Genomic DNA, 24,326 nt, shown 5'->3' with positions numbered 1-24,326 from the left:
ACCAACTGAGCTATCTGGTGGCGGTATTAGAACCAGTCTGACGGTCACACTATAAATATCAAGTTGAGCTGAATCTTTGCTGAGATTACCTAGACTGTGCATAGCTCAAACACAATATGTGCAGTGCAGGCAGTGATTTTAAATACAGGGTATGTAGAGGGCTATGTGTGTCCTGATTTAGTCTTTTATGCATGTACACCTGGGTTTTTTTTTTTTAATCTGCTGATAAAATATGAATACCAGATAAACTTTTGGGTTTCATTTTACAACTTGTAAAATGTGTTTTAAATTTAGATCTACTGTTATGTTTTCCAGACGATCTTTTTTGGTTTCATTCTACAACTTGTAAAATATTTTAGAAGTAGATCTGTGTTTTCCAGTCAGCTTTTGATAGATATTTGCATTAAACAGCTATCATTTATCATTGGCGGATCCAGGGGGGGGGTTCCGGGGGTCGGAACCCCCCCTTTCTCTGGGACATATAAATTTTTTTAAAACGTCTAATGCCTATCTAAAGGCAATTTTTCCCACTTATAATAGAAATACATGTACCGTAATTATCTCAAATAAATGCTTTTAAAATTGCTTATTTAAAGAATTTCGTATTGTTTTGTTTCTAAGAATCAGAAATTCTGTTACAAAAATACCTTGTAAGGAGTTAACCATTGTGAAAATGCACAACTTTTCTAAATATGATCGCATCTGTACTAGTGCCGGATGATGTTAGCGCACTCATTACAGAGGTCACATCAAGTTCCCTGTGACGACAATTGCTTTTACCATTGTATTAAACACGTACCATCTTTTCAGCAGATAAATTATCCCCATTCTTTTGTCACATCCTATCATTTAGACCTTTATTTAAGAAGGCAATCGATAGAAATCAAAATTGATAAATAGTTCAGAATTTAAAAACATCAAAGACATAAAAGAAATTACCAAAATATCCATTTTTATAATAGTTTGTCTCAATTAGTCTGAGTTATTTTTTGTTTCTTATTGTTTCTTTTCTATCAAGCATAGACGCACTTTCTCATTGCTGGAAACTAATAGGTTTCTTAAGGCTAGATATTATGCATATCCTCCTTACCTAAACCAAAACGCCAAAACGCTCAATAATGCAGTGCACTCTGATATTGAAATAGATGTGAAATAGATAGGATAGTGATGAGATAAATGTTTATTAATTAAATACAGTTGTATAACGCACTGAAAACGTTCAAAAAGTCCTTGTTTATTGACAAATGATGAATTTTGCACATATTGATTTTAAATGGAACCCCCCTTTTCCAAATTGCTGGATCCGCCTCTGTTTATCTTAACCTAAAATTAGCATACCTTGCATTTTCTTTGTCGGGAAAAGGGGGGGGGGGTCCCATGCTTTTTTTCTGTGGATTTTGTTTGTTTGTTAGGGAGTCTTCTTGATCTGAGAGAGAGAGAGAGAGAGAGAGAGAGAGAGAGAGAGAGAGCATAATCTTTTCATGTTCATATGATACGCAAGCAGTTTCATATTCATAAACTCCCGCCACACGGCCCTGCAGTTATCCACGTAGCGCCATCTGTCGACAGAAAAAGTCGGAGTTGCAAGGTACGTGATTTATTTTTTTAAAGAATAGATTTAAAAGGAAAAATCACCATAATTAAACGTAAGACTAATATCTGAAGATTATTTAAAGAGTCATGAAGACATGTATTAAGATTTAGATGTCTCAGAAAACCCGATGAGATAAACTAGAAAGTGTGTTTTTAAGGAGAAAATTCGGACGGAAAATGATCTTAAAACGGAAGCATGATAATAAAAAAATTAACGAGTAAACAAACGTGCAAACAGAAAGTCTCACATAGATAAAACATTCTCTTTAAACTAATCTGAATCTGAAGTTTTTGACGATCAAACTGATATCTAGGATTTGTTTATTTGTGACGGTATGTTTTGAAAATACACTCAATTTTATAATATAAATGTGAAGATCTAAGTCTCTGATGGTTCTCGTGTACATTTGTATGAAATTAGATCTATATGCATGTTGTTTGCATACGCAGGAACGTTATAAATCTTTTTAGTTTGTGCTTATTTATGATGTTGATACATTAATTTGAATGTATACATATATATACAAATAATTTAATTCTGGTTGTAACGCGGCATTTGATTGGATAGAAAAATTTAGTTAAATTTGTATAACCTGGTTTGCACGTCACAAGACACGTCACAATGCACCAACGTACTAATTCACTTGACGTTACGTTTGAATTTTGAACAGATTTATATCATTTTTAAAAGTAAAACGGACTCAATTTGTACAGCAAATTCCAGAAAATTAAATTATAAGGAATGAACTCAATATCTACCCAAGTTATACTCGTATAACCTGGGTTGGAGCAATTTACACTTTTTTATAATCCGCTTCGCGGATTATAAAGCGTAAATTGCCCCAACCCAGGTTATACGAGTATAACTTGGGTAGACATTGAGTTCATTTCTTAATTAATTATATAGTCTGTCCTATAGTCTGTCCCAATATATTTTTGCCGCATATTTTTTGAAATTATTCGATATTTATAAATACTTCTTGATATAGACGATGTTCATTCAATAGTTTGAAAAAATCACAAGAGTTCCCTTTTGAAACGCCCCCTCTAGCTTCTCAGGTTTCAATACACGGCTAAAAATAGAAAGTCTACGGGGATTTTGCATTGCATCAACCATAGTTAAGCCTGGATGATAACGTTGATAAATTGTGAGAGATATTCCAAGTGACTTCCAAATGGGGAAAAGATGTCAACATTCCCCATTTCGAGTCTCTGTAGGAAATCTGTTTTCGTTCCTGTGAATTTTTACAAGTGAAAAATGATAATGTATGAATGAAATTATCTTGGAAAGGACTGTGTGCGGTTTTATGCATTTTTTGCCCCCAAAATCAAAGTTTTAGAAAGAGCTTTAAAAATATGGTGATAGATAGTTAAAATCATATTGGAAATAAAGGTGTAAAAGGTTATCACCACAGTGAGGTCATAGTGTAGTGATGACCTGATGAATATTGCATTATATTGATAAATTGATGTTTTGTAGCAAAATATGGGCGTTTTCCAATGGTTTTTCGACTGGGAAACACCGAGCGCAGGCTTGCTCAAGTACCATTTTTTAGTATAATGTGTATAACTATCTGAAGAAAAACATATGTTAAAATCGCACTTAAGCAGACCTGCGCTCTATACTTCTGAATGCAAAATATAGAGCAAAAATGAGAATATTTTCATTAGTTTGCAAATTTACGGGAATTAGGTCATGGTGACTTCATAGATAAACAGCGAATGAGCAATGATGCCTAAAATCAAGATTAAAGTTATAGGCATCCTCTATACAATGATTTGTGAAGATTTTATTTTTATACCATACTATTTAAAAACTGGTTGAAATCGGGGGCAGATATTTGACCGTACCGCACATATTCCTTTTCCCTTTCATTGATTTAAATTTCACTTCTTTCACAGGTATGTGTAATTTTATTAAAAATCATCCAAATGTGCAGCAAAAAATATCTTGGGACAGACTTTAGTTGATGTTTCCGTCACATTTGCTTGATTCTATCAAAAATACACATTCCTATAAAAGAAGAAATTGATGAAAGGGAAAAAAGATATCTTCATTAATACATACATTATCATTTCACTTGAAAAATATCATGAGAAAGAAAATTTCTTACAGAGATTTATAATGGAAAATGTTGATAATTTATCTTTTCTCCATGCAGAAGTCACTAGATCATTATACCTCACAGTTTTCTGGGTATTATTCAGTGCAAAAAGCCAGTAGACTCCTTTATTTTTAACTGTGTATTGATACCAGTAAAGCAGAAGAGGGGGCATTTCAAAGGAGAAATTGTGGTAATTTTCCATACTTACATGTAATAATGATCATCATTTTTATTTATGATTATTGAATTTATGATTATTGATTTATTAGGGAAAGTGTGAATTGAGGATATCTTTGGACAGAGTATAAATAAAGAATATTCTATATAAATTAAGACTCGTTTATCCCCCCTAAAATCAAGTAAATTGTATTCATGATTTCTTCTTTATAGGTTTCTGTAGTTACAATGAGAGAGAGCATTTATTGGAAATGATGGCATTGACAAGCTGTACATCCATGAGGACAGATGATGTGGATGTGTCGTGGTATGCGTCCATAGTTCATAACTGTATTCAGGAGGACAAGTTGAATAAACTGAAAGCAACTCTTCGGAAATTCAACAAAGACCAACGAAGGCGTATTGTTGCCCATAAGATCATCGGCAATGCCCCCCTGTTCACAGCTTGTCTGAAGGGACTGGTACACATTGTGAATTATCTGTTAGAGGAGTGCTATGCTGATATTGAACAGCGGGGGATTTATGAAGTAGAACAAGACCATTCTCGCCATGTCGTCACTCCGCTCTGGTGTGCGGCAGTAGCAAACCATATAGAGGTTGTGAAGACATTAGTGCAGCATGGTGCTGAAATCAACAGTCCTTCTGATACTCAGTCCACCCCTGTTAGGTCAGCCTGCTACATGACCAACATTTCCATCGTTAAATTTCTTGTGGATCACGGTGCGGACCTTCATAAACCAAACGTCAACGGTGGAACCTGCTTGATAAACTCGGTTCAAGACCCCTTTCTTTGTGAGTACTTGATTAAGAAAGGGGCCAATGTGAATGCTCGTGATAATTCTGGAAACCTGGCTCTTCATTATGCCATTAGGGAAGACCAACTTGAGACTGTTAAACTTCTCCTGAGATATGATTCGGACTATAAAGCTAAAAATGTGTTTGGAGATGATGCTCTGCAGACTGCTGCATTAAGGGGATACACCAGTATTGTGAGATACATACTGGATAATACGGAACAGACACCCACGGATGCTATACACTCTCTGGAACTTCTAGGAGCAAATCTGGTGGATGAAATTCATGAAATCTCAGGAGCCATCGAGATATGGAAAAAAGCCATGACTCTGAGATATCTAGATCCACAGAACATTATTACCAAGGATATTCCCCAAAATACCATCTATGCTTACCAACATGCTAAAGAACCTCAAAATCTGGAGGAACTGGACAAACTTTCAGAGGCAGACGACGTGTACATGCAGGCCTTGTTGATCAGAGAACGCGTTCTAGGTCCAAACCATAAGGATACAACATTTGGATTAATGTATCGCGGAGCTGTGTATGCAGACAGCCATCGGTACCAGCGGTGTGTAGATCTGTGGATGTATGCCTACATGTTGAGGCACAGTAAAGGTGATCCCTTGAAGCAGGAGTGCTTGTTTACTGTGCAAGCCTTGGTCAAACTTTTCTGGGAAATGCAAGTAGAATTGGAGTCCAATGCTACTGATGAAAGGGTATAGTTTTTTTGCTTCTACCTTTGGTATACTAGTATATATGACAAAACAATTGAAAAATTTGAAACAAAAATAATCAGCACATAGTCATCAGGCTCTAAAGACTAAGGCAACTTAGATAATCTCAAATTTAACCTAAGTCTCACTTTTAAAAAGAACGATATTATATTGGAAAAGTGAAACCGAGATGAAAAGTAGAACAATTCTAACAAGAGTTTGGACTTTGGGAAGTTGCATCAAACAGCAATGTGACATAGGCCTGTCTATTTTATTTTTGACCACTAGCCATTGCTTTTTGAAATCAACAAGATTTTTCTGGCTTTTGATCTGTGTATATTTCACTTGAAACCAGCATCATTTTTAACTTGTTTTGATGCAAAAAAAAAGATGGTTACACCCTACCGTAAGTCAAACATCTTGTTAAAATGGTTCTAAAAGTGAGCCAGATACTAGGTGGTGAAAAAGTATGTTATTGTCTACGTACTTTGAAATTGCTAAATCTTGAGATTAGAGGAAATGATACGATGAAATAGTTTTTATTTTTTTTTTCAGGTAAGATTATGTGATGCCTTGGATGTTTTTGCCAAACTCACAGAGCAGATCATCGATGGACAGCTTGTCATCCAGAAAGGGGACCAGTTTACGGTGGAGAATAACCTGGTGGAGGATTTCCAGCTCCTGCTTCAGCTGTCTCTCCACATGATCCACCTCATCTCCCAGCTTCCACAGTCCGACGAGGAAAGCTTCAACTTCAAGAGAGTCGTCCACCAGCTTGTGTCCGCCAACCCAAGGGGCCAAGAAGGGGAGAGTCTGCTACATCTGTCAGTGGATCCGAAAATTTCTCTCACGAGTGAGGAGTTTTTTTCACCATTTCCTTCTTTGGCTGTGGTGCAAATTCTGATAGATTGTGGGGCAGATATAAATGCTGTGGACCACAAACGGAACACAGCTCTGCATAACAGCATCAAGTTCCTTACATACTCAGAACTTCAGAATGAGGGGATCCTCGCCTGTCTCCTTGGACATGGGGCTCATGTGGATGTGTACAATGGCGATGGACAGAGTGCGTTAACGCTGATTCAGACAGCGGGGCTTCCTGTGTTCCCATTACAGTACAGAAGTCTTCAATGCCTGGCCTCAGAAGTCATCATGAAGAATAACATCCGATTCCAGAATGAAGTTCCAGCCTCTTTGATTCCGTTTATAAAAATGCATGGTCAAGCTGTGGGTATGGACCAATAATTTCTACTAGTTTTCAGGGTTGCATTATTTGGGACAAAGAAAAATATTTAACAACATTGAGTTACATGTACTAGACATTCTATACAGTGAACAATATGTTTATTTTGACTATAAAGTGCAATGTGAAGCTCTTTACACTTGGAATTTTACACAAAGCTTTTACAAGATTTGGTGTGTGGCTTGTACTAATAACTATGCACATATCAATTTGACAAGAGTCAATACCCAAGAGTCATCATAAATCACTAATGCACTATACATTGTATTAATCTGCACGCAAAGCAATGAAGTTGCAGGGATTCTTCTACTTTTATACATGCACAGGGAATTATTTCACAGCAAAACCTAGACATTACATGGCGTTGAAACATTACATTCAGCAAGTTTTGCCAGACTTGTTTTCTGTATTGTATACTAGTACATGTAGTAGGTGTTATTTTCATGTTGTTGTGAAAATGAGTTTTTTAATGTTTTATTTTTTTTGTTATTTATTCTTATAAAAATCTGTGATCTATGCAGCAAGCTTAGCTTCCAAATGGATTTATATAAAAATGTTTTTAGCTTAACGCCATCATTAATTTAATTGCCAAGCGGAGTAAGACAGACAAATGGAATTGCAATCAATGTGCTTGATTAAAGCACCGATTACCGGCACCTTCTTTTGAGATATTGGTCAAAATCTCCATTTTAAGGCATTCAACAATCTTTTCACTTAATGATTGCATATACATGTATGCATAAACATTCAAAAACTTTGTAAATGATTTGTGTACCAGTTTGGCATTGCCTACTAGATTTATTTTTGCATATGTAATTGTATCAACCATTCCCCGTCTTTGTATCAAAACCATTGCTTGATAAATTTGAAGAAAAAAAAGGTCATGCTATCTTGTGATTATCAGTTGCTATGATATTGCTTTGAGTGTATGGATAAACTGGTACCATATATGAATGAAATTCTAAAATTTGTAAATTTATAAAACCTAGTAATATAAGAAGCATTTTCCCAATCATGAAGCATTTTCCCAGTTGTGAAGCATTTTCCCATTTGTGAAGCATATTCCTAATTGTGCCCATGTATTCACTCTTATATGCACTGTCATTAAATGGTGCATTTTTTTTTTCAGATTCAGCAGGGCTTAATATTCATTGCATGCGGATTACCAATTGAAAATTGAATGTTTTATCCCAAAATCTGTAAAAAAAAATTCAAAAATAACAGTGTGGAAGGGGGGGGGGGGGGGTTGTTCGATTGTTGTTATAAAACATGAAATCATACATCTCAATTAAAAAAATCTGAGTGTTTAATAATGATATCATTAATTTTATGATGAAACTGTAAAACAAAAAAATATGCAAATGATAACCAATAATTGTGTATAGAACTTTGTTTTTTGTTTACTTGCAGTGACCCATATTTGTTAAACATTTTTTCCAAAAATAGCCATTTGTCAGTGAAAAATTCTTGATTGAAAGGTTACAAGACCCTGTACCAAAAGGGTTAATTAAGCCTCGATTCACACAGCTTGCTGTAAAATATGTTAAAAGATATAATTAAGACTTGTGTTTTGTTACCAGTTTTTTTTATCGTTAAGACTAAGCTGTCCTGTTTTAATATTAAGATGTTGTTGGTAAATTTACCAGATGAATGGAGTCCAATTTTAACTCAGTTGGCATTCAAAAGTTGTGTAGTATCAAAGTTTTCTGATCAGATGTATCATGTTATATCAGATCACTGTATGTTATTTAATACAATTACTTGTATATAAATTTAATGGTATGAAATGCAGCATTTTAGATTTGGAATGGATTGAATGATTGATTTGCTTGTTAAATAAATATACTCGTCTATTTATAAACATGTAAAAGTGTTTGTTTTTCCTACATTTACTCTACCGTAATTAAACCTGTCTCTACACACCAGAAAATTTCAAAAAGCGCATTTTGACCTTTATTTTTGAGTTTGAGAAATTCCCTTTATTTTTGTTTGAGGAAGTGTAAAATGTATGTTATGCTTTATACTATGTTCGTAAAAATAAAAAGACATGTACATGTAAATTAGATTCTGCATGAACTTAATAATTAAACACAGATTTATAATAGCTGCTTTTATACGGTATATTACCTGGTATATAAAATGAATATAGACTCAAAATTTAACAGTTTACATCAATGATTGGATACTGTCTGCTTTTAAAGAAGAACTTGTAAAAGCACTGCATTGACCTTAACCTTTGACATCCAAACTTAATATTCTAATGGTTACTGCCCTTGCAGTTTATAATTTGCAGTCTTTGGTTGAGCAATGAACCAGATTTGACATTGGAAAGAGAAAATATGCAAAAGTCTCTGCTTTGAGTAAATATGCTATTGACAAGAATCTAATATGACCTTCACCTTTAACCTAGAAAATTGATTCAAGGTCAATCCACACCCTACAAGCACTCGATGAATACCGGTATTTTTTCAGTATGTTGTTAACACAAATTTTTTTTTATGTCAAAATAACTTCAACTAATCAGCAAAGAAGCCATTTTACCATTAAGTCTCAACTGTTTGTTTTCTTGCATTAAATAAGGAATAAGGAATCATTCTTTGAGTATTATGAGGTGATAATTTCAGTCGGGGCGTGATCAAATCCAATAAAGCCCGAAGGGCTTTATGATAGATTTGATCACACCCCCACCGAAATTATCATCTCATAATATTCAAAGAATGATTCCTTATTACTTATATTTATATAATTTTAAGCAATCGTACCATTATATATTTAAATGATAGATAAGCAAACCCCACTGGCGCCTCGATTTGGCGTCATTTGTATTATGAGTTATATAGTACAAAATCGATACATAGTGTTATCACAGGCGAAGACACTGGAAAATGTAAATATAGGTATATAATGTTTGTGTTTCATGTAATATCAATAAGTTTTAGGACAGCTTTCCTCAAGTTACAAATAACTAAACATGAAGTCCTTGTATCAGACAATGACATGTACAATACACTTGTACACATTTATTGGAATTTCAATAACATGTAAATAAAACATCAACTAAACAATATTAATAATGATCTTTGTATATACATGTAATATTAAATTACTGCTCCACAACCTTTAGAAATCTGAGATCAAATGAAAAATTTAAATTTCTTCTATTGCAACTTTAATGCTATTCTTTCATTAATTTTAACATTCTAATTTAAAAAAAAATATCCCCCCCCCCCCCCCCAAAAAAAGGTGCTTTTTCTATTGTCATTTGTATTTTCGGTTTTGTACGGTGCATGTAATAAAACATACAGATTAAGAAAATTATAGATCTTTCATGAACTGTAATCTTAACTTTAAAATTCAATTGATGAAGAGTAACATTGTACCAATCCCTGATCTCAAATATCTAGTATATCAATGCCACAAACCACTTTCATTTATCTAAATACAAATAAATGTATATATTTAATATTATTTTAGTTTTTGAGATTCTATTCATATTAGACTAGACCACATCCCAATAATCAATAATAGATGTTGATGTTAATGTTCTCATTCAAGTACTCTAGATCTGCACTAAAAATACATGTTCAGCTAACAGGTGCATAAATTTGTTGGATATTTGAATTGAGCTAAATGAATCAAGTATCTTTACATAGACCAATTAAACTTGGGATTGAATAAATATTGAATTTTTAACCCCATTAGCACAAAATGAACAAGAGGCCCAGGGGCCACATCGCTCACCTGAGCAACAATTGCCTTAATTCTGATCAAATTAGCATTACAGTATCAAAATATCTTGACAACTAAGTACAGTAGATCTTGCTAAAAAAATTGAAAATCTGCCAATTTTTATCCACCTCTTTCTTTTGGTAAATACCAAGCCCCTTTTGTTGTTGTACCTGTAAGATGATTTTTCTCTATTCCTATATACCCCCCCCCCCATTTTGTTGCCCCACTTTTCTCTAGGGTATCATGGTTTCATCAAACTTATATCTGCATAACCTGTGCTTTCACACTGAGTACTGAGTTTTGGACCGAAAAACTTTCCCAGAATATTTTTAAAGATTTTCTCTATATATTCCTATGTAAAAATTCTAACCGCCATCACAGCCCCGCCCTACCACAAGGGACTGTGATTTTGAATTTACACTACCCGAGGATGCCTCTACACAAGTCAAAGCTTTTCTGGCCAAATGGTCTTTAAAAAGAAGATTTTTAAAGATTTTCTCTATATATTCCTATGTAAAAATTCAAACCGCCATCACAGCCCCGCCCTACCACAAGGGACTGTGATTTTGAATTTACACTACCCGAGGATGCCTCTACACAAGTCAAAGCTTTTCTGGCCAAATGGTCTTTAAAAAGAAGATTTTTAAAGATTTTCTCTATATATTCCTATGTAAAAATTACCCCCCACTGTGGCCTCACCACACCACTGGACTATTATTTTAAAAAAACTTGAATCTATACAATTTGGAAATGCTTCCACTCAGATTTGGGCTTTCCTGGCCTAATAGTTTTGAGAAAAAGATTTTTTAGAGATTTTCTCTATGTATAAAAATGTATCCCCCATTGTGGCCCCGTCCTACCCCCAGGGACCATGATTTGAACAAACTTGAATCTACATTATCTGAGGATGGTTACCCGCCAATTTGAGCTTTCTTGGTGAAGAAGATTTTTAAAGATTTTCTCTATATATTCCTATGTAAAACTTGATCCCCCAATTGTGGCCCCACCCTACCCCCGGGGACCATGATTTGAACAAATTTGAATCACCACTACCTGTGGATGCTCCTGTTTTAATTTGAGCTTTTCTGGCCCAATAGTTTTTGAAAAGAAGATTTTTAAAGATTTTCTCTATATATTCCTATGTAAAACTTCATCCCCCAATTGTGGCCCCACCCTAACCCCGGGGACCATGATTTGAACAAATTTGAATCTTCACTACCTGTGGATGCTCCCATTTTAATTTGAGCTTTTCTAGCCCAACAGTTTTTGAGAAGAAGATTTTTAAAGATTTTCTCTATATATTCCTATGTAAAACTTGATCCCCTTCTTGTGGCCCCTCCACACCCCTGGGGACCATGATTTGAACAAACTTGAATCTACACTACCTGAGGATGCCTCCACACAAGTTTTAGCATTCCAGGCCAAATAGTTTTTGAGAAGAAGATTTTTGAAAAATACCAACAAATTTTCAATAATTTCTCAATTATCTCCCCTTTAAAGAGGGCGTGGCCCTTCATTTGAACAAACTTGAATCCCCTTCACCTAGTGGTGCTTTGTGCCAAATTTGGTTGAAATCTGCTCAGTGGTTCTTGAGAAGAAGATGAAAATGTGAAAAGTTAACGACAACGACAGACAACGGACAAATTGTAATCAGAAAAGCTCACTTGAGCCTTTGGCTCAGGTGAGCTAAAAATGATTTATCATCCACAGACCATATAGAGCTGCAGGCTTCTTTTTTTTGGTACTGAAACTGAGAAAGGTAAATTCTCCCTACCTCATATTCAAAATAAAACAAATGAACATAAAATCAAAGAAAAATGAAGAAACAGATTTGGAATAACAACACTGGAATTCAATGTTTTGCAACAATGCGAAAATACAGGTAGATTACATGTATATCTTAAACTAATAAACTCTCTCCCTACTCCCTTCTGCCAAACAAATAAATAAATATAAACTCAAAAGAAATAAACATGGAATAACACAACTGGAATTCAAAGTTTTGCAACAATGTCAACATGGACAACAATATTGCACTTCATTATCGTTACATATACAAACTTTAAAACATATCTACAGTGACACTTGCACAAAATTTGTGACATATTACTTTCACAGACTGATTTATTGCTATAAATATATGTACAAGTAATATACTGGTACACTTACAGCATTACTGTACATTTACTACAAAATTTAAAATGCATATACAAAAAAAACAAAAAAAAACAAACCAACATCATATACAATCAAGAGTTGAAACCCCAAAATGAAGACAATTAATAATGAAAAACATTTAAAATAAACAAAACAGAAACAAAACACACCCACAAGGTACACTTGTAGTGAAGAAAATTAAACAATTGATGTCATTCAAAGAAGAAATTAAAAATAGACAAAACACAATCTAAGTAATCAAGTAACACATAAAGTTGGTACCAAATTGACAATGATGAGTGGAGTTTATAACTGAATAATAATACAAGGAATGCTTGGGACATACATGTGTAACAATTAAATGGCACCATCCTGTATGTGTCCTAGAGACGGAAGACATACAAACACATACAAAAACAAAACAGAACCTCAACAACTACTGTGGAATCATTAACATTCGTGGGGGCCAATTTTCGAGTATTGCTTAAAATTTACAGGTTTGCGGGGACATAATTTCGTGTATTCTCGTATACCTACAAAAGGAAATATGACTTTATTGCCTTAATTTATTAATTCGTGGAGGATGTTAATTCGTGGATATGAGGTACCCAGCAATTCCATGAAAATTGAGCCACCACGAAATCTAATGATTCCATAGTAGTTTATAACCAAAAAAAATCATAAACCATACCACAGGCAACCTGACTTTATACACATGTATTTTTCTCATAATTATTAGATGGGGGTATATATATATATTTATTAATTATGAGAAAAAAACGTATAACGTCAGGTGCCTGTGAGCCATATCAATACACTGAACACGTTTTGGAATTTTAGTATACAACCATTTTGAATAACAACCTGTAGGATGACGCTAACAAACATCATAAAATTGCTGGTACTTAAGTTCAAAATACTAAATCATAGTCATATATGCATTAAATGGACATTAGAATTCATGGGAGGTGTTAAAGAACATGCATACCGTATATGATATACAAATTTGAATACTAGTAACTTGGAATTATAGTGCACACATTTTTAGCTGGGTTTTGCTGAAAGGGAATACCTGGCTTCAGGCAGGCAAATAGTGTTACATGTATCTACAAAATACTGAACACTTCAGAGTAAAGGAACGATCAATTATTTTCTGACAAGATTATGGATTTACACATCAAAATAGCACAGTTTTTACTTATTTGATTGGAAAAATGTCTTAAAAAGCACAAAATATCAACTGAAAAATACATACGATAATGGAAGTATAATAAAGTATTGGACAATAATAAATGAAATCAAAGGTCAAAAATATTGAAGGACACTGCAACAAGAATTGTTTGTCTCTTGAACAAAAAAAGTACGGTATGCAAGATACTGGAATTTGATTTAATCAAATAAATACATTTTTTCTGCTACAACACTAAGATATATTTTGATTCATGAAACAATGTTAAATACAGCACTATTTTCTTACAACAAATGAACTTGTTTGAAGGCTATATACTCAGATTTGCAGTATAACAGTAAAGCAATTGGATTTCCTCATATGAAAGGTTTCGTTCATAAAACTAATTCACAATAGTTGGATTTTAAAGCTACAATTCTTTTTTGGTTCCATGATCTAGAAAATTTAAATGATATCCAAAGTCAACAATATCCAAAAACATGTCATAATAAAAACATGTGTACCAGTAATTAGATTTACATTTTGGATAACAATCTAATGTATAGCACATGAATACCATCCACAGGCATCTTTTAAGAAATAAGACACATGTATAATTGTACATGTATTTCCCTGCATCTACCAAGAAGTTTTGAAATACATTTACATGTGCAAGCATATTCATATGGGAGATACACAAGTGTGCACCTATAAATTTATATGTATTAAAAATTAAGTACATCATATCATATTCACCATTTATCTCTGGATTTTTAAACAGTTTAATGTTATTACAAACCATCACGGGAGACCATAGTCCTATCATTTGTGGAACATGTACATATCTATATGACATCAAAGATACAATAAGGGCAAGTTGATTTGATTGATTCAACAGGGCAAAAATCTTTTACTTTTACTCCATGAATGGAAAAAAAAATTTATCAGAGAACAACCAAAAATCTTGTTACATGTACATCACTGTATCGTTACGCTTCCAGAGAAAAATAAAAAAGAGGTCCACCTCAATGAAAAGGTTCACCATCTAAATGTAGCCCATGCTATCCTATAAAGTATGCGCCCAGCGTCTTCATCTCTAGGAGAATGTCTCCTCCTCACTGGTCTGATAGTGACTCAGCTCAGTCTCTAGTTCCTTTACACGATCACTTAACACCTGCGCCGCAAGCTTCTTGTGGGCAAACGCTTCATTTCTCTGATGTAACTGAGAGAAATCACCACTAGATTAATCATACAGAATAAACCAAACCCACTACAAATCAGTGGCTCTGCCTACAATGTTCATATATTAATCAATACTCTCATAATTCAGAACAGGGTACATGTATTTACAAATTTCATATTTACCAAATTCATCAAATTTGTTGTACAGAATAGCGTATTGTTTTAACATTTTAATTACATCATGCTTTGAAAGAAGATTTTAATCAAGATATTTATTTCTGAAACAACTAGAGTTACTGTGAGCAAGCTCACAATTGATACCCCCCGCTAAGAAAAAAATCATAACGCGTGTATTTTTGCTATTATAGAAAATATTGGATGAATCTATTTCACTGTCCATTTTCTATAAATAACAACTGCTTTATTTTTGAAAACTGTTAATTTTTAGCTTCTAATATTTCCATTAATACATTTAAGACATGACACAGACAGAATTTAGCTTTTTTGAAACAATGACCTTGAACTTTCTCAATTGACCTTGGGCCAAGGTCATGACACACCCTTTTATCATAAGCAATCTTTGTGTGAAGAAAGAACCTCCAATGTTTCCCCATAAGAAAGATATGGACCGGACACGAATTTTGCATTTTTTCTGCCAGTAACCTTGACCTTGCCCGAATGACCTTGGGTCAAGGTCATGACACACCCTTAGGTCATAAGCAATCTTTGTGTGAAGTAAGAACTTCCAATGTTTCCCCATAAGAAAGATATGGACCGGACACGAATTTTACACTTTTTCTGCCAGTGACCTTGACCTTGCCCGAATGACCTTGGGTCAAGGTCATGACACACCCTTAGATCATAAGCAATCTTTGTGTGAAGTAAGAACTTCCTATGTTTCTCCATAAGAAAGATATGGACCGGACACGAATTTTGCACTTTTTCTGCCAGTGACCCTGACCTTGCCCGAATGACCTTGGGTCAAGGTCATGACACACCCTTAGGTCATAAGCAATTTTTGTGTGAAGTAAGAACTTCCAATGTTTCTCCATAAGAAAGATATGGACCGGACACGATTGCACAGACAGACGGACAGACAGACAGACAGACAGACGGACGGACGGACAAGGTGATTCCTATATACCCCCCCAAACTTTGTTTGCGGGGGGTATAAAAATACTGACTATTTCTGTGAGAGCCATAACCAGGTCTCTGTCAGACATAACCGGTTCTGACTGGCTGTCCACCTCTGGTTTTCCTGGTTTAGAGTTGCCATTGATGCTGAAGATGTTTTGTCGCTGATTCGTTATTTCACATAGGTAGTCATCTGATAGATTAATGAAAAAAACATAGAATTAACAGGTATACATTAGAATTTTTAAAAAATTCAGAATGACCATTTATAATTCATTAAATAATGGCCTAAGAAGCAGTAGGTCCCCTTAATATTAAAGACTTATAAATTACCCAGATGTTTAAGAACATGAACAACTATGGGTATATGTGTGTATTATTTACTGGTGTAACACTTCAGCAAATTGATGAAACCCTAAAATTAAGAATTGAAACCATCCTACTTGTAGTTGTTTGATTTAACTGCAATATAGTAGTCCTCTCCCATCTCTTTATCCATTGTTTTCAGCTCACCCCTCCCCCCAAAAATTGGGAGGGGCTGAATTATTGCAGCTAATATTTTACTATCAAAGAAAGATATACAAAAAGTCAATCTACTCTTTGTCATTTCAACTTACCATCATTCAATAAATGGATAAGGTTTTTGAGAATGACCTTTGCCTTTTCATATTTGGATGGTCCAGCGACTGCTATCTCGGCTAGCTGTAGCATCATCTGTTTGTTCCTGTACAGCTGTTCCTCAAACGCTGCTCTGTATGCATCCACCGTCTGAGCAGCCTCATCGCGCCGTCGTAACTGAGCTTCATACTAAAATAAAACAGAAACGATCAAAGACACAGTGCATCAATACTTGCTACCCTCACGTTTTACACAGATTACATGTTATGTTATCTCCGTGAATTACCAACACGTTACCTGTTCTTTGAGTTTACAGAGTTCCCTTCTAAGTGCTGCCGCAGCGTGGGCACAGCCACATGGTTCAGGGGAAGTAACTCTGCATTTACAGGCTCCAAGAACTGCCAGCTGAAGTATAAAAAGTTATAAAGTATTACTGTCTATGGAAATATGTCATTTGTGAGTACATGAAAAGTAAAGCAATGCATATATATATATACATATTTGAAATATACATAATTAAAAACATTCTTAATGCCATGTTTACTGCTCCCATATGTCACTGCAGTCAAAAAGCAAAACTACTTGTAATATAAATATATACCGGTACATACAAAAGCAGAATTGGATGTCATATTTCTTAATTTTTGATTTGAAATAAAACAGTGTTTACCTCAGTAGAGCTATATTCACTGTAAGCTTCATCCTCCGAGATGCTCCGAGACCTTAGGTAGCGCCCTCTCTCTTTAACATCTAACAAGGCCAGTAACTCATCTCTTTCTCTGCACAACACTTTGAAATATTAAGAAAGTACATATTTTTTTTTTAAATGAAAACTTGAAAATCTGATACATGTATTCAAATAAGAGTACTTAGTAAATGCATTTTGGAGGTGAATTTGCTTACCCATCTTTTGAGCCTTCAACTCTCTTAGCTCTAAGGATTTCTGATCAAGTTCTGTGGTTAGGGATGAATTTTCCTTACAAATGCTTTAAATATAAATTTAATAACAATGATTTGGCACTTGAGAAATATGTATGATCTAAAAAAATATTTACCTATCACATCAGACCAGTATTAAATGAGCATTATAAATAAGTACAAATCAAGCTAAATAAAATATACTTGATAACATATACAGCAAATAAAAAACTATCAATTATCAGAAAATAGATAGCCTTGATGTTGTAAAATCAGCGTACCTGTCAAATCTCACAGCCCACATCTGCTGGCTGTTTTCAAAAGTCGTTTCCCTTTTTCCCAATTCAAAATTGAGAGAGTTAACCTCCTGAATTACAATTAAATGGTAGATATTCATACATATTACAATTTTAATAAAAATTAAGAAATTAAAAATAAAATATTGTCATTTTGGAGCAAAACCTTTTGCTTTCAATTTCCACTTTTTATGGAGATTGTAGTTTTTTTACCGTTTTTTTAATTAGCTTAACTTCCAATTTGAAAAAAAAAATCCCTTCCTCCCTACTGAGTCTGGAAAGAGCCAGGCGGCAATTCCAAACAAACATTTTTTAGGATGGCTTGTATATTGCTATAAATCAACTCCATGCAGAAAAAAATTACATTGGAATTTAAACTCACTCTTTCTAATGACTCTTCATATTGTCTGCTTTTCTTTCCACTGGTATTGATATCCTCTTCACAAGATGATATCTGGAGGAAAAAAAGTTATTCATCAGTGGCCATAATGGTAAAGAAAGATGACTTTGACTAGCATTCCATATTACATTAAAAGTCCTGCTATATTGAAATAAGGCATCTTTAACAATACCCTATACTTTGCCACCAAGCCCTCATTAAATCACTACCCCCCCCCCCCGACCCAAAATTAAAAGGGGGGGGGGGGTGTTGTCTTCAGATCTATTCTAAAAATACCAAAGAATAACAAACCTGGTTTTTCAATATAGCAATAGCTTTGTACTTTGACTCTAATCTCTTCTCATAAACCTCTAATTCTGTTTTAAGCTCTTCAACTTCCTGAAAAATACAACATACCAGGTAAAGTGTTCATAAAATTAATAATATGGGATGAGATGTTAATTAACAATATGGTAATAAAAAAGAGGGGGGATATCATAAGATAGCACAAATGCTTATTCGGTTTTGTCGTGTGAAATACAATTTTGAATTTATTTTTTTTCCAACTAAATCTACTCAAATATATCATAATACAAGTTTGCCAAAGCACAATTTCTAACTATATCCAGTTTTTAAAATATTTAACAAACGATAAGAAAAAAATATTACCTTAAATTTTGGTGGTATCGAACCCACGACATAAAAACCCTACTTATATAAGGTTACCTTATGTCAGGTGCTCTAACCACTAAGTCATTTCAGACAAAACAAAGAAGGCTATTCAAACACTATGTGTGACTATGGCCACAGATTTACTGACTTATCTTATCCGTCCATGTATAGGCATATTACACGCGTTATCCACCCATCTTTTCCATCAAACAATTGTCTTTTGAAATTATTTTTAAAAGATTAAGACTAAATGTATTCAGATTGATAAATACCTGTTCTGCTTCAAGAAGCTTTTTTATTATGTCATCCTTGCTTATTTGGACTTGCTCTAAAAAATGTAAATACATACATATAAAGAACTTAATAATTGAATGGTGTCAATAAAAAAGAATAAACAACCGAACGCAACACATAAAATAAAAAAATAGTAAAGAAAAAAAAGCCCATAATAATATAAAATTTTATATCTTATATATATATTCAGTAAATAACAGAAACCTTTTGGGGGCAATTTTTTATCCCCCTCGCATCTGGGATCTGCAGGATTCATTTTGTCCAAATAAGTTTTTCTATTATATATGTTTACAGACGTTTTGCTTTTATGACGAAGTTTCTCAATAGTAGAATAATGGCTTTGGTTTGGTGGAATAAGTGGTTTTGCAGAAACAGCCGAGAGATCAACGTGACTCTTTGACAGCGCTTTTTTCTTTGATCGCAAAGCATCCAAGATTGGTAGAGATCCAGGCTTTAATCCAAACCCGAGACCAAGATCACCAGACTCTAAATTCCCTTCGTCTTCATCGTTGCACGTTGACATTGTCAAACATTTTCAAAATACTGAAGACCATTATCTTACATATATTTATTTATTATAAACGTGTTAGGTACCGTAAACCGGAAATGCCATACAACTTCCAAAATAAGGAACATCATCCGCTTTATAGGCCTAAGAGAAAAATAATTCCTGGTTAATATAATAAACGCAAATTTTGTTTTAGTATATATCATTATGATAACATATCCTTTTAAGAATTGTAAAAGAAAAAAATGATAGTTGAATCTTGTTATTCATCTTTTTTTTCGGCGTATTAATATCTATATATCTATTTTCTGAAAGGTAGGGTTAATGGAATCCGGATAAAAATGTCAAGCAGATCATTACCAGCAACAAGATTAATCAACGTTGGACAAAATGGAGTTGGCAGATATGTGTGTCAACTTGCTAGAATAACTCTTAGATTCTGCAAGCACCAAGCTAGTAGCAGAGGCATGAGGTAATCAACCGGTGTAAACACGCGTATATCTCGAATTTCCTCTACAGTTTACTGTTTTACTTTCAGATGGAAAATACTTATACAGAAACTGTCTTGGAATATATAACCTTTCATTTTTTATTTTATTTTGGCTAAGATTCAATAATTGTTACTTGTATAAATATACAGTATCTATAGTAATTATAGTATACCAAATATACCAAATAAATTTCATAATATAGTGATATAGTAACACGACAATGACTACATGCTTCAATGTCAACTGAACAGAATATATAGCTAGTTATATTGTTGTATACAGTAATAGTAATTATAGTATACTGATGTAATAATATGTCAGCGATTGACACAATATATAGCTGTCCTTTAGGTTCTGTATATCGACTCCTCTATGAACACTCCCACTGTTGTATAAATTTTTGGCATATGTGAAGTGATTGTCCTCATTCGCGAATTCACACTGAACTGACATACGTGTATACTGTTATGCATGTTTATCATGTCACTGATGTCAGCTGTATCAATGGGTTTTTTTATGAGTACCAATTCAAATTATGTTGAGAGTCACAATAAAAGTAATACTCCACTATACATTTGTTAACTTTGATTTTATACACTTATTTATTCATATTTTTTTAAAATTACGTTGATGTTTAATATTTGTTGAAATGTTGAAACTTGCAGGGATTTCGTAGAAAATTATCTGGTGGACTTTGCCAGAAGTAACCCAAATGTAGTTGTGTATGTTAAACCTCATCGCCATAGAGGAGCCTCAATTCAAGCTGACTACTGTAAGTATCTTCTATTATAGCGCTCGTACAATTCTTGGTTTCTGTATGGACCTCACATTCACATATTTTATGAATATTGACTTACCAGTATTTATTTTTTCCCAGTAAATGGAAATTCTCACAAGACTCGTGTCTCTAAAATGGACATGGATGAAATCTGCAAATGGATAGAGCTAGCCAGAACTAGATCAGGAGTTGACATAGTGAGAAGAACTAAAAACTTTCAAACTCACAGCCCCAGTATACAAGGGGTGTGGCATCCATTCTTGTTCAAAGACCCTTCTGTCAACCTGAAGACTTTCCCTGATTCAGAATATGGAAGATTTAAAGTGAATGAAGTGACTGCCACAGAAAGAATACTACAGCTAGCAGAGAGAATGAAACAGTTAGAACTGGAAAAGGGGGAGGGGGAGGGGAAAAGTGAAAAAGACGGTGAATCTGTGTGATTTAAAATGAAAATATCTGATTAAACAAAGGGTGTGAATGACAAAAGGTTTTGCCTTTCCTGTGAAAATATATGTACATAAATAAAAAGTTATGAATTATTTGCTGTCTTTTATTTTGCTTGAATATTGATTTATTTTTTTCTGTCAAATCTGATATACAATTTATACAAAATATGACATTAGAGAAAACTTTATGACTTATTACAATACAAATATGGGTTCTTAGATGAAGTATTGATATTTGAGAAGAGAAACTTATAATTTTAAAAATTAATCATCTTTTTTCTGGAACAGTCATTGAAAGTTATCTTTCTTTGAATCTGCAATATCATCACCCTCGTCAATCTCAGTAAACAACTGATAGTAACTTTCATGTTATGTAACTGACACATTAGGCTAGTGCGACCACTTAGGAAAAAAAGTGTTTGCGTCAACAGTTAGTAGTTCAGATACACGTCCTGGAAAGTTGAATAATTTTACACACAATCGCGAACATTGCTTAAACGATGGACCAGGTCAGCATAGTGCATTATATAAATGAAAACTGCATGTTCTCATGTTAAATGATGCCTAAAAACTAAAAAAAAAAAAAGTTGTATATTGAGAAAAATATAAGTTGGAATAATCGTAAAAGGAAATTCTCGAAAATGATAAACGGCATATTCATTAGATAACAGGATAATTTATAGGATGCAGATTGACTGATCATTTTAAAGCCTTTACTGAATAAGATATGAATTAAGAGTTGATATGTTTTGGATTAACGTATTTGCATATTGCTTCCAATAGAATGGACCAATTAAAAGCATTTATTTTGGATTTATAGAAAACCTTTTAGTCCACTCGTTTATTCCCATGTCGAAAACAATTACTATGAATTAGAACGTCGTTTTGTATTTCGTACTGTGATTGTCTGTCCTAGCTTTTGGTCTGAAAAGTTTAAGACCGACTGTTGACCTGAAAATCGAGATTTTCCAGTAAAGACAAAATCAACAGGAAAGTGCATTATTTTTTTTTAATAAAAGAAAAAAGCTACCGAGAGGAAACTGTTACATTGCAATTAATTACATGTAGTAAATGAAGAGGTGGCGACCAATTCATGTATTTGCTTTCACCACTGACATTTTCGTCCGTACCTTGATACTTGTAAAATGCCGTTTGAAATTAGATACATCATAAGAACGATGCGATGCTCTGCCACATGTTTTTTTTATTGTTATACATGCATATAAGTGAGTAACAATGTCAGGTCATTTGTTTGGGCTGTATAGATCTCTCTGTTCATGTCTCAGCAGGGCGGCGAATCTTCGTTTTCTGTCAAGTCCTGTAATTCTTTGTAAATAAAGGGGGTCATTTTTACACACTCGCATCTGTATATACCCCCTGCAGGTACGCACGCTGCGCAAAGACAAAGTGGCATTTCTTTCAAGATTCAGCTGTCCATCGCCAGCGACCGCCTCCGTTTCTATCTAGCACGTGTAGCAATCTGCAATCAAGGTGTTCCTCATCTTTAATTCATTATTTCCTCAGTGGTCCTAATTATCCGACACGCGCGTAATGCACGCGAACTGTATATGGATAATGTCACAATATGCAAGCAAAGATTCCGCAATCCTGCACGAGCGCTTCTTCGCTGTGCAGGGGAGGGGGAGGGGGAGGGGGTGGAATTGTGTCTTAGAAACTCATGGCCTCTGACATAATAATGATAACTACTACCAGTAGAAGAAGTTGCGTGGTTTAAGGGCGTCATGCTATGCTCATGTGTTGATTACGCTGAAAATTAAACACAAAAGAACAAGTAAATTATTACGAAAATATTACAGCATTCAAAAGATCAGAATTTTATACTAATAGAAAATAAATGGTGTATTATGAAAACAATAAAAGTGAATTTATTGCATGATCATAAACGAAGAATTAAAAACATGGAATTGGGGATTAATCCCCACCCCCTAACTTTCTACCATTACATAAAGGATGTAAAGTTCTAATCATAATTGAGTCAACTCGAAGAGGAAAACTTTTATTAAAATAACGATGCATAAAAAATACAGGTTATTAAAAAGCACAGATACCGGTATAATACAAATATCTCAAATTTTCTTGCGCTCGGGTTGCAAAAACTATACCATATACCAAAATATTGTTGAAATTCAATTTCTGATGGCTGCAATTTTTTGTATATACATGTATCTATGAAAATAAACAAATCACTGGCACGTTATAAATTTACGTATTTGATATCATATCGTCCAGACTACATACTACATGTAGGTGTGTATTGGAAACAAATCGCTTCATTCATAAACGACATAAAACGGGCGGCGTTTTGAAGAGCATCCCATACACAAGCCGCTACAAGAGATATTTCCATCGTAACGCTGGTTGCTATGCGCGTCGTGAGGGAGATACGGAAGCTGTTCTCGGTCAACCGATACCTTACGAATCGGCCCATCTATGGAACAAGCGTCGTGACGTCACGGAGGGGAGGTATGCGTGATAAGAGAAGGAGTTGAGCGGTTTTCACTTTCGTAGTGTCTTCCCATCAGCCCGGTAAGGAGCAGGGTGTGTGCAGGTCGAACCGTCAAGTGTCTGTTGAGAAAATTCGAGAGGTTTACTAAACACAAAAAGTGAGTACCTTTTTAGACAGTTTCTGATTTCTAAAAGATAAGACAGAAAAATGACTGCCTTATCAAATTTTGGGGTTATGTAATTTGATCTGCTCTGTAGTAGTCGAACAAATGTAATTTGATATATCTTGAAGGAAGATGGAATTGCAATTGAAATTTAAGATATGCTTCGGTCCTAACCGAGTCTGCAAGTTCGTTCCTCTGGTGATCTTTTTTTTATATACCGGTGTACATGTAAATCAAACATGTGATGTAATTTGATCAGTCACATATGCAGACTACATGCTACTTCATTTACATGTG

The 24,326-nt window shown here is 34.3% G+C and overlaps 4 protein-coding genes across 6 annotated transcripts in view; 3 read left to right on the top strand and 1 right to left on the bottom strand.

The window, feature by feature from the left end:
• Window positions 1-1,496: 1,496 nt before the first annotated feature.
• On the top strand, window positions 1,497-6,663 carry LOC105321583 (protein fem-1 homolog C). 3 transcript variants are annotated; one of them, XM_034473992.2, is made up of 4 exons: window positions 1,572-1,588; window positions 3,756-3,888; window positions 4,089-5,389; window positions 5,942-6,663. In XM_034473992.2, the coding sequence occupies exons 3-4, from the start codon at window positions 4,127-4,129 to the stop codon at window positions 6,629-6,631; spliced, it is 1,953 nt and encodes a 650-aa protein (XP_034329883.2). In that variant the 5' UTR covers window positions 1,572-1,588; window positions 3,756-3,888; window positions 4,089-4,126; the 3' UTR covers window positions 6,632-6,663. The 3 variants fall into 3 exon arrangements, with proteins under 3 accessions (XP_011418266.2, XP_034329883.2, XP_034329884.2); XM_011419964.3 differs by lacking the exon at window positions 3,756-3,888 and having other exon boundaries at window positions 1,497-1,588; XM_034473993.2 differs by lacking the exons at window positions 1,572-1,588; window positions 3,756-3,888 and adding an exon at window positions 1,781-1,926.
• Window positions 6,664-14,290: 7,627 nt separating this feature from the next.
• LOC105321510 (coiled-coil domain-containing protein 125) lies at window positions 14,291-19,797 on the bottom strand. The gene is made up of 11 exons (XM_011419841.4): window positions 19,381-19,797; window positions 19,155-19,210; window positions 18,523-18,609; window positions 18,214-18,285; window positions 17,817-17,902; window positions 17,521-17,603; window positions 17,288-17,406; window positions 16,915-17,022; window positions 16,617-16,806; window positions 16,050-16,192; window positions 14,291-14,905 (listed from the first exon to the last, which is right to left on the bottom strand). The coding sequence occupies exons 1-11, from the start codon at window positions 19,697-19,699 to the stop codon at window positions 14,780-14,782; spliced, it is 1,389 nt and encodes a 462-aa protein (XP_011418143.3). The 5' UTR covers window positions 19,700-19,797; the 3' UTR covers window positions 14,291-14,779.
• Window positions 19,798-19,974: 177 nt separating this feature from the next.
• Window positions 19,975-21,492, top strand: LOC105321424 (large ribosomal subunit protein mL43). Its single transcript, XM_011419723.4, has 3 exons — window positions 19,975-20,156; window positions 20,841-20,947; window positions 21,053-21,492. Exons 1-3 carry the CDS (start codon window positions 20,026-20,028, stop codon window positions 21,391-21,393), a joined length of 579 nt encoding a protein of 192 aa, XP_011418025.3. The 5' UTR covers window positions 19,975-20,025; the 3' UTR covers window positions 21,394-21,492.
• A 2,391-nt stretch (window positions 21,493-23,883) lies between these two features.
• LOC105320997 (myosin regulatory light chain B, smooth adductor muscle) overlaps window positions 23,884-24,326 on the top strand; it is a 6,394-nt gene continuing 5,951 nt past the window's right edge. The window contains exon 1 of the mRNA XM_066070442.1: window positions 23,884-24,023. The gene's annotated coding sequence lies outside the window, so the exon portion shown is untranslated. The remainder of the gene's footprint in view (window positions 24,024-24,326) is intronic.

The sequence above is a fragment of the Magallana gigas genome, chromosome 8 (genome assembly GCF_963853765.1).
Source record: "Magallana gigas chromosome 8, xbMagGiga1.1, whole genome shotgun sequence".
Lineage (NCBI taxonomy): Eukaryota > Metazoa > Mollusca > Bivalvia > Ostreida > Ostreidae > Magallana > Magallana gigas.
Note: the sequence above shows the minus strand (reverse complement) of the source record. Positions and strands in the feature narration are given on the sequence as shown.